Here is a 10598-nt window from a genome sequence, read left to right as displayed (position 1 = left end):
TTACAATCACAGTACTATGGTATTTCATAGAACCATAGAATGTAGCTAAAACTGTCAGGTTTTAGTTGGAAGGGACCTTGAAGATCATCTTCCAAACCCCCTGCCACAGGCAGGGACATTATTTTTGTTGAAGTGGATCTCAAAATAGCTCTAAAGGTGCATAATGGGACATTTCAGTCTCTGTTCAAGGGCCCCTGACACAGTAATTCAGCTTCATAATGTCTGTTTGTCCAGATGACTGCAGTCTTTCATCATTCTCTGCATGTTCAGTTTGGAAGAAATTACTGTAACTATCCTGCAGTCATAATTTTATTGATATACTTATTTAATCTGGTTGCACAATAAGAAAATGTTTTCTTAGTATTCAAGTAATTTGACAATCAGTTCAATTGCAATTGACTAATTGGAAGCTTACTGACACTGTGATTCTGAATCTAATGCACAAGGAGCTTTCTAAAACAGTGTTGATGTGGGACTGGAAGTCCTGACAACTCCTTTTATTGGCTGCTTTGAAGTTCTTTATAAGATTTTGAAACAACCATTCATGAGCTTTGCAGCTTCCCTGGCTTTGATGACTTGCTGTTAGCATATGCAATCAGGGGTATATATTGTATAATTAATGTAATTTGGTTTCACTGCAATTTGCTGTTGTTTGTATCAGTGTGTCTGTCTGGAATCAAATAACTAAATACTAAGAGTGAGAACTGGTTTGGTAGAATATTCACAGACAGATTAGAGAAGCCCAGCTCTGCCTTGCAGTGATATAATTGATAGCATATGAGAAAAGCAATGTTTAAATTTTTGCTTTAGACCAGATCTCATCTTTGAGATGTTACAGGAATTAACACAAGTGAGAAGTTTGGAACTGTCAGCAGGTAAAAGAGCTTGAGATACTGCAAGAAATTTGAGCGATGCCTCAAAGCAAAAAAAATAAAGCAAAAACACCTCAAGCTATATAAAAATGCTTCTCTGCTGTGCTTAAATTTTAGTTGCTTTGGTATGTGAAAGTTTAAGAATATTGACAGCAAATCACTAAATTTGCAACCACACAGATCCTTACTGAACAACTGCAAACATAAGAGGATCCATGAAAATACGAGATGACTCTTGCACGTTTGCCTCAGAATGTAGTGCTGATTACAGGAGCACACATTATCTCTTTTCCAGTGTGGTATCACTGAGCACCCAGCGTACAGTTCCGAGTACCTTGAAAAGCATCTTCCCTCAATATTTCACAATGTGCTTGCTTTTGAAATCATCTTCTTGATGTCTCAGCTCCCCATCTGTACCATAGAAATTACACCTCTTCACAAAGGTCTCATGAAGAGGAACTTAGGCTTGCCTAGGTGCCACAGTGATGTGCAGATGTTGCTATCGTGATTTGCCAGAGAAAAGTCAAAGTGGGGAGGGAACAGTCCCCCTGCATTTGTGTGCATAAAGGCATGAACAAACATAGGACCACACAAGAGAAAAAGGAATTGAACTGCTGCTCATTTTTAAGGTCCTCCCATCAAATGAAATGAGGCAGCAATCCTCTGGGGAAAAAATAGTGGATATTTATTCTGAATGAGCCTAGTCCCACAGTTACTTTTTTCTCCTCAGTCCTGAACTCATCTGCCCTCAAATTATAGGATATATTCCCAGGAATAGATTCAGTATATATGTAGTTTAGAGACAGAAATGCTTCCAGAATCAACTGTGCTGTGCAGCAGCGAGAAACACTTTCATCTGGCTCCTGCCTAACATGTCTAGAGGTAATTGAGTCTCAACAGCTGCTGTCAAAGGAAAGATGAAAAGCAGCATCTATCATAGCTGTGGGGAGCTGCACTTTTCCCTCTCTAAAGATGGGATTGTGTGTTTGTGGGGAGAAACAACTTGAAGTAAAACACACTCCTATAAAGCAGAGCAAATAATGAATGTATGTATCCTCTGAAATGAATTTATGTATAATCAAAGAACCTGCTAGCTGTTCGAAACATACTTTTGGCTCAATTTTACCTAAAGAAATGCGTACTTCACGGGAAAACAAGAATAAGTGAGAGATTTCAGCCCATGAGGCCAGTAGAAGCACCCCGAGGACAGAGCTGCTGGCCCCAGCTGTCTGTAACAGGATCTCACCCCTGTGCACCTCCAGCACATCCAGCAAGGCGTCAGCCGCGCTCCTGGGAGGTCACTGGCGGCGCTGGCTGTCACTCGGTGCTGTGACACGCGGAGGCACACGTGCCAGCGCTGCCCCGTGCCCGCGGCTGGAGGGCGGCGCTGCCTCTCCCGGCCGGCCCCAGGGGCCCTCCAGCCCCGGGCACCCGCCGCTCCCTCGGGCCGGACTCGGAGTCTGGAAGGGCTGGTACGGTGTCTACACTAGGAGGGGATAAAAAGCTGTTTTAAAAAGTGTGTTTTCTAAATGTTTTCAAATGTCACATATGCTTTGTGTAGACAGAGTTTAATATCAGCAAGCTGGCTGGCTGTCCCGCAGGCGGCTCGTTTGTAGACGAGGTTCTAATTGCTGTAAGTGGGCTGGATGTGCGTCTGTGAAATGACTTCCATATTGTCCGTGCTGTTGGTGTCTCTGAGTCCTCAGCTCAGTTTAAGGCAAAGCAGAGAGCTGAGGCCAGAAGGTAGTGAAACACCGAGCTCATGCCATGCCGGACCACTCCCTGGCCTCCCTTTGCCCGTGAATGAGGGCACCGGGGCGGGTGCGGTGCCGTGCCATGAGCACTTCGCGTCGTGCTGTGTGCAGGTGGCCGGGAAGCGCCGGTGTCAGCGGCGCGGCTGGAAGGGGGAGCGCGGGCAGGTGCCCGGTGTGCCGGAGCTCTGCTTGCAGGGCACAGGTGAGCTGCACGTACCCATGTGCCCAGCCAGCTCGTGTGCCTGTTTCTGAATCTCAGGCTTGCTAACCAGCATGGGTACATGAAACCTCTCCAAAATTCACCCTCTGACTTGCCTTTCTGTGAGTGAAACTCTTAGAGATTTCCTGGTGCCTCAATACCTGCTTGTGGACAAAGCAGCACTCTGGGGCTTCCTCCTGCGATGGGAGCCAGCAGGATTTGGGTAGTGGGATAAAAACTTCCCCTTTCCTTTGGTGACAGGAGTTTTAGGTGCCGGTAGCGATCAAGTGTCTCCTCAGCTGTCAGGCTTAGGCCAAATTGATCCCTGGTGGTTTTAATTGAAGCTTCATGGAAATGAGTCCTTTTAAAACAGTAAGGTGAGGGAGGCAAAAAGCAGCGTAAACAGGAGGACATAAGAGAGAAGTCTTTGTTCTTGTGTTCCCAGAGCAGCCCAGTGTGGTCTGGGAACAGTGTGGTGTCCCCAGCTAGGAAAACAGCACCTCTGTCTTTGAACTTCCCTGACCTTTTACGTTATTTCAGTCTCATTCTCTAGAGTTCAAGGTACTGGCTGTGCTTCAGGAATTCACAAGCATAAACACTCATCAGTGTGGCTGGCACTATGATGAGATGAAAAGGGAGTTGAGAAGGGATAAAAAACATCCAAAAGCCAAACAAAAAGTGTACAGGGTTTGTAAACAAAGCATGTAGAGCTTCCCCAGTGCTGCCCAGAATGCCCACTTCCTTCCGCCCTCCCTCCCCTCCAGGGCTCAAGGCTCCTTCAAACCCACAAGGGGCTTCTCTCATCATTTTAATACAGCATATAAATCAGGGAGGTTTTCACCTAAGCCAAGGCAACTAAGTTAGTAGGAAATTCCTAAGTGCTTTGAGCAGCAGCTAGTTTTGCTGCACGTGTAGTTTTTCCACAGCTTGACTGTAAATCAATTTTGTTAATCCCTTCCTGTTCCTCCCATGCACAGGGACTGATTCTGTACCAAGCTGGGCTGAGTGCTGATGGCATATAACTGCTCAGTCATGCACTGGGACTGTGCTTTTTTATGCTGCATCAGTCCTTGTGTTCTAAAAAACATTTGGGTTTGGCACTACTAAAGTCTGTGCCCTGTTCTGAAAACCAGCAGCATCAAAGTGAGAAAGTCTGACTCAGGGAACATCTCCCATCCAGATTCTGCTCATTTGCTTTCCTTCCTGCCTTTGGGCTGAAATTACTGCAGTGAATGTGATAAAACCTGATTTAAAGTTTCAGCCCTAGATTTACTACCAGGTTTTGGGACATGTAAGCTATGCCCCCATTCTGGTGCTGAACTATCTGGAATGTGTTACTTGGAGAAGTGTCAAAGCACACAGGTGGCCAGGTCTGGATACTTCATGCAAAGGCCAGGTCTGGATACTTCATGCAAAGTCTGTCTGCCTTGTGCTGGTGCAGCTCTACACACAGCAGACTCTGTATCTTTCCCCTGCTTTCTTTTCCCTCCAAGCTTTCCTGGTAGCAGGAGCAGGAGAACAGGCTGTTACCAAGCCAGGCGTGCTTTCTGGGCAGATGCAGCCCATGCTCAGTGTGCACAAAGTGCCTGGGCTGCTGTAGGGGAGCGCGGCCAGCACGGCCTCCGCAGGCTCCCACGCACGGCAGCTCCGGCTGCAGGGGCCGGCCTGCAGAGCTCAGAAGCTTTCTTTGGGGTTTGATCTTTTGCTATTCCTCTGCCTGTGAAATGTCTGTAGGTGATTAAATCCATATTACAGCCTGTCTCTGGAGGAGCAGGCTGACACATATGGAATAACATGTGCTACATATAACCAGCTGCAGTTCCTGTAACAGATGCTAACTCCAGCATGTGCTATTCCCTGTGCCTTGCAGGCCACCTGCAAGACTCTCCCTGCCACACATGGCAGAGCCCCAGGGAGCCTCTCAAGCCTGTGGGCATGCATGCAGAGCTCCACCTTCCCCCTTCAGCTCCTCCTGGGACTGAGATTCTGGGCTGGCTCCTCAGTAGCCTTCAAAGTTTGTGAGCTGGCCCCACTCTTGGGATGCTCAAATGTACCTTTTCCTCAGGTAGACGTGACCAAGCATTGGCTGCTTTCACACCCATTTGAGGAAATCTGGTCTGTTCCCTCTCTTCTCCCCTTTCCTACCACCTCCCTTCCTCACAAAGTTGCATGCATTTATTGTCATCAGCCACAAATATGAATTTGGTCTCATTAATTTTCTGACCTGGAGAAGTACATGAAGCACAGGTAAGTTTGCACCTTGGAGATGCTATATTTAAACTACATTTTTACTAAAGCTGGAATCACTTTCCTGGATTTACCTGTGTGGTCTCCTCTGTTCTGGACACTACACCTTGAAACTGCAATTATACTGCAGCATCTAAAAACCAGAGATTTTTCCTCTTGGTTTGGTCTTCTCTGAATCTTTTTAACATTGCTGAGTTTGCTTATTCTTTCCCTGCCTTTCAAGGACTGTTTGCCTTCAGGAGTGCTTTAACATATGAAGGCTGGGGCTGGATAACTGTTGTCATCTACTTAGAGGGCTTTTGCCACTGCAAAGCAGCTGGGTAGGTCCTGTCTTAATGTACTCAAGGAAATGGTGACTCAGGCCCATGTTCCAAGACTGTGTGGGAACTGCTGGGCAGGAAAATGGAAAAGGCTGAAGAAGGAACTGAAATCATATGAATTGTGCTGGTTTTAGGCTCGGGAAATATGCAATTGATAGAGCTTGTAAATGTGTTTCCATTGCAATTGGTTTCTAATGTGAGGTTACCTGATAGGCACAAGCTTTTCATAGGGAAGTCAGAAAAAACTGCACATGCAGTAGGAAGCTGCTGGATAGGGAAGCATCTCCAGAAGTGTCTGGCAACACTGGTTGTCCCACCCTCTGACAATGGTGAGTGTTTTTTCCCAGGTCATTTGTCAGTGGCAGAGCTGCCGGAAGCTAGAGCTGCACCCACAGCCAGCTGCTTTGCTTGGGCTGGCAAGTCATGGCACGGGGACAGGAAACCTATAGTGAAATATACCCGGGGTAGGACACTGTCTTTGTGTGTCACCATCCACCTGGCACTCCCAAGTGCCATGGTTGTGAGACTGCCTCCAGGCTGCAATTATATTCCTCCCACTTGGCTCATCAGAAGCAAGTAACCTCCACCTTTGTGTAGCAGTACAAAGTCTGGACATGTAGGAAATGTTGCAGGGTGCTATCTCTCCTCACTCACATGACCAAAGTTCAAATCTGGGATGTTAATCTTTTAAATTAATCAACTGACCAAACTATGGCCAGTTTCCAGACTCACAGGACACAGTAAAAGCCTTGGGAGAAAGAAGTTAACTAATTACCTCAGTGTCTTACTGACTTGAAGATGCAGTGACAGGGTGACAGCAGCAAGCTGCCATTTTCATCACTTCTGATGAGAAAATGGGGTCCTTTTTTTAAAGTCCAGTACAAAGAATTCCTTGGGAAGAAAATGGTAGTTCAGTGGAGTAGTGTATCTGTGCTTAAAACAGTGAAGGTTTTCAGGGAAGAAGAAACAGCCACTGAAGGAACAGTGCAGCTGCATTGTTCACAAGCATTCACTGCTTGTCTTTTACCAGATGTGAAAGATGTCAGGGCCAACCCAGGCTAGGCAGGACAAGGCAAGGGGCTCTCCCTGTGCAATGGCAGTGGAGGTGGCTCAGTGCACATTCCTGTCGGTGGCATCTTTGCGCCTGTGAAGATTGGAAAGGTGTGAAGATGGTTTTATTTTATCTGGAGTTATTCTGCAATCTGATCCCAGTCTTGTACTAGTGAGGAAGTGTTTCTCTGCAGCTAAGCTCAATCTTTAACCCTTTGAGTTTCCAGCTGGAGGATACCCAGCCCCCAGGGTGCAGCTGCTCAGCTGAAGTGAGAGCCTCCACAGGACAGTGAGTGTATTTTTCTCTAGGCTGTTTTCCCTGCCTTTAATTAGTGGTATATTCAGTTGTTTCAGTTAGTTTTTACTCCATCACTCAAGTCTTGAGGCAGGCACAGTGGTACTGGTAGGTGCAGTGATCTGCTGGTGCTGAGGGAACTGGTAACTAGAGGAGTGGGAATGTGCACATTACCCCTGTACACACCACATGGGGCACAAGGCAGGAAAAAATAACTGACTCCCTTACTGTAGCAGATCTGGCTGCAGCTGCAGTTTCTGGTCCGTCCACTATTACTTCTTGGAAACAGCAATGCCAAATTGCCAGAATGAAAATCCTTTCACCTGCCAAAGAAGAATTACATTTCTGCGCCTGCCCTGCAGAGTTTGGAGGGCTGGCTTGTGTCTGTTATCAGTACCAGCACTCCACAATCAACAAGAGCTGGAAAGAGAAAGTCACTGAATCCCCTTTCCTCAAAGGGAAAGAGTCAATCAGGTTCTTCCACTAGATTTGGCAGAGGCATGCTGCTCAGCTAGATGATTTAAAAAACCAAAACAAAACCACAAAAAAAAAATCCATAGGAACTTCAGCAGCATTAGCAATTGCAACTTTGTTTAAAAAAATATCACCATTAAAATAAACACAAAAAAACAAATGAACAAAAACACACCAAAAAAAACTAACAAAAAGAACTACACAAAAAAACCCCAAAAAAAACCAAAACCCCAAGGCTTCTTAGTTTGAACTCCAAGTCCATAATGAAAAAGACTAACACCAAAGTACATGAGACTGACTTTGTCAGTTTGTTTTATTACTGGGCACAGCACCGTACCACTTCATATGCATACAAGCCACAGTAATACAAACAATCCCTAGCCTTTTTTATAATTAAAAAATCACATGGCATTTGGGAGGAGCCAGCAGTCCCAGGGGTCAGCTCTCAAGAGCTATTTTGCTGCAGTTGCAGTAGCAGCAGTTTTCTCACAAAATACTGTGGGTTTTCATGCTGTTAATATGTGAAGCTGAAAAAGTCTGAGCTTGCAGCAGTGCCTCTGCTTAACACCATCAAGGCAGGTTTTTCAGCAGCTCACAGACTTACAAGTATGCTCACTCATGGTGCTCTGCAGTCAAATGGAAGGTGCCAGACAGACACCCCTGTATGGAACTAGAACCCTCAAAAAATGCTTCTACAGAAGCCCACGTCATCCTGAAGCACCAGAGGTTTATCCCGTTCAGGGCTAGTTAAAACTCTCCTGCATCCTGCCAGCTTTCCTGCAGGCAGCACAGGCTTCCCACACAGGCAGGACCTTTTCTTACAGTATCAGTTATGTCTGGAGCAGCACAAGGACGGTGAAGCTTGGAAAAAAGCTTGTCATAAAAGCAGGCTTAGCTCCTCAAAAAACGGATTTAAAACTAGAAGGCACAAATGCAAGGTTGAGTGTGGGCTGCCTACCACCATGGCATGTGAGTAGTTTAGATACCCCTCCTGAGAGGAAATGTATCACATAATAAATACAGTATGACATTTTAGAAAAGAAGTGCATTACTGTGACCCTTCCCAACATAAGGAAGTAGGACCCTCAAGAGCATTAAGAGGCCTGTTCACTTTATATTGCACAAAGATTCTAAAATTTAGTGTCAGGTCATTGCATTGGAGGTGGGACAAGGCAGGGAAAAAAAAAATAAAGGATTTATTTGGCGGAATCTGCCAAAGTCTCCACTACCACACAAACAGCTTTTGGCCAATCTGAGGTAGAATTACAGAGATACTGCTTAAACCCAGTCAAGTCCTGCTCAACTAGTCTTCAAAGAGAAAAAAAAAAGATAAGAAAAAAGGAGAAAGTGCACAGAACAGATGAGCCTCTTTCTCTACAGAAAATTAGTGCCTCAGGTTTGAGGCACTTGCCCCAGCAGCAAGTCCTACAGAGCAGAGTTCCTGTGAAGATCCCAGCTCCTCAGCTGGAAAGCAGTGATGGGTATCGTGATGCTACAGATAAGGAGTGTAAAAAGTACTAATTGCAAGTCCTATAGCAAGCGTTTTACTCTTCACTTCCTCCCTCCCCAACTACTTGCTAGTTCTCCCTTTATTCACTCAGTCCAGTATATTTTATCAGAGTTAAGATTGTCTCCACTGCTTTCTTCTCCCTTATGTCCCTTCTACTGAACCCTGCAAAAAAATTTCCTATTTCAACCCTTAGACTTCGGAGGGACATTTGCAGTTTCTTCTAGAGACTCCTCTGTGTAGTATAGACATGGAAGGATGGAAATAAGAGCCTCTTCGATGGAGAAGAGATGTTTATCCTCTGCTTGAGGACAGAAGTAGCGCATAAAGTCTGCCAGTCTCAGCAAGTACTCTATGTTATGACCAGCACAACCACTTGAGACAATGATTTGAGCTGCAATGTCTTCTTCAGATGCTGGGCCAAGGTAGGAAGGGTTCTGGGGTGTTGCAATGTAAACAAGAGCCTGGATGGGTTCCTCTGCATCTTTCTCCTGAGGATGGAACTTCACCAGCTTGGTGTCATAGCCTCCCAGGACAGCTTCTCGCATGTTGAGATACTCGAGCGATGCAGCAATTTGTTCCCCACGGACTTCATAGGCTACACCCCACGTGCATGCCTGAAAGCCAAAGAGCAGGGTAGTTACGGGATGCTGTGACCGCACTGGCCCGTCTAGCCGCCCGCTAATGTTTCAAATCAAGGTTCCCTTACTCCGGGGGGGGGTCCCCGCAAAAGTGATAAGAGGGCACAGAAGAGTAACACACCGCACAACCCCCCACGACCCCGGCGGGGCTCAAGAGCACTCGGCTCTCGCCACACCTTTCCAGGAGGTGACGCGGGCACCCCCGCCCGGGCCAGCCCCCAGCGCCCCCGGTACTCACCCCGCAGTCCTCCAGCAGCGTCACCACCCGGCCGGGCTGTGGGCACAGAAAAGGCAGCGCCGTTAGAGCCGAGCCGCGGCACCGGCGCCCCGCGGCCCCCCCGCCGCCGCCCCCCCTTACCATCTTCTCGCTGCCGCGGTGAAAGGTGTCCCCCTGCCAGAAGCGGCGGCTGTATCCGCGGATGAAGCCCACCTTGCGCGACGTGAACTCGAAGCCCGGCCTCCACACCAGCGAACCGTACCCGAAGATCCACACCGGCGCCGCCAGCTCCGCACCCTCCGCCTGCCCCGGGGGCGAGGAGGAGGAGGAGGAGAGGAGCGGGCGTGGCGGCGGCTCCGGGCTCTCCTCGGGGAGCTGCGGATCGCGCTTCATGTCGGGGCTGCGGCTGCGGCTGTGGCGCGGCTCGGCCGCCGCGGCGCTTTAAAGGCGGCCCGGGCCGCCCGCCCCGCCCCGCCCCGCCCGGGTGATGCAACGAGGGCGGGAGGTTTCGCGGCGCCGCGCGTGGGGCAAAGCGGGGCGCGGGTTGCGTCAGGCGGGGTGCCCGGCCCGGGGTCGGCCTGTCCGGCAGCGCTGGGTGCCACATTCCCGCCTGGGGATGCCAGGGGATCGGCCGCTGCCCGAAGCCAGAGGCCGCCGGAGCAGAGCGCGCCGTGCCCAAAAGGGAGAAGCTGGGCTGGAATGAGCGGGCCGGCCCTCCGCAGGAGCCTGCCCTGCGCTCCCGGCTTTGGCCTTACCCCAGAACCCGAGGTGCTGCGTTGGAAAATCAAGCAGTTAATGTTTAACAGGGTGGCGCGACAGCTCCTGACGTCCACAGGGCCACGGTATAAGGAACATAGGCGAAATAGAGTAACATCCACTCTGATGCGAGGACACAGTGCCGAATCCAGCTACTTGAGTGCTTTTTCCCTAGTACTATATCTAGGCTGGAGTGTCAGCTTGTAATACATAACATTTGTTACGTGGAGGGGTGCAAGTGCTGTCTGTGTATGGGAGGGACATCC

At 48.4% G+C, this 10598-nt stretch overlaps 1 protein-coding gene across 1 annotated transcript; it reads right to left on the bottom strand.

Moving 5' to 3' along the window:
- Positions 1 to 7496: 7496 nt before the first annotated feature.
- On the bottom strand, positions 7497 to 9989 carry CHAC1 (ChaC glutathione specific gamma-glutamylcyclotransferase 1). Its single transcript, XM_030240815.2, has 3 exons — positions 9718 to 9989; positions 9598 to 9633; positions 7497 to 9335 (listed from the first exon to the last, which is right to left on the bottom strand). The coding sequence occupies exons 1-3, from the start codon at positions 9967 to 9969 to the stop codon at positions 8904 to 8906; spliced, it is 720 nt and encodes a 239-aa protein (XP_030096675.2). The 5' UTR covers positions 9970 to 9989; the 3' UTR covers positions 7497 to 8903.
- Positions 9990 to 10598: the final 609 nt, after the last annotated feature.

Source organism: Serinus canaria, chromosome 5 (genome assembly GCF_022539315.1).
Source record: "Serinus canaria isolate serCan28SL12 chromosome 5, serCan2020, whole genome shotgun sequence".
Classification (NCBI taxonomy): Eukaryota; Metazoa; Chordata; class Aves; order Passeriformes; family Fringillidae; genus Serinus; species Serinus canaria.
The sequence above is the reverse complement of the archived record's forward strand: the minus strand, read 5'-3'. Positions and strand labels throughout refer to the sequence as shown.

Coding starts and splice junctions, on each gene's coding strand:
- CHAC1 (XM_030240815.2), bottom strand. CDS start 9,969: ATGAAGCGCGATCCGCAGCTCCCCGAGGAGAGCCCGGAGCCGCCGCCA. Junction 9,634..9,717: donor ACCGCGGCAGCGAGAAGATG/GTAAGGGGGGGC, acceptor CTGTGCCCACAG/CCCGGCCGGGTGGTGACGCT. Junction 9,336..9,597: donor CGCTGCTGGAGGACTGCGGG/GTGAGTACCGGG, acceptor TTTGGCTTTCAG/GCATGCACGTGGGGTGTAGC.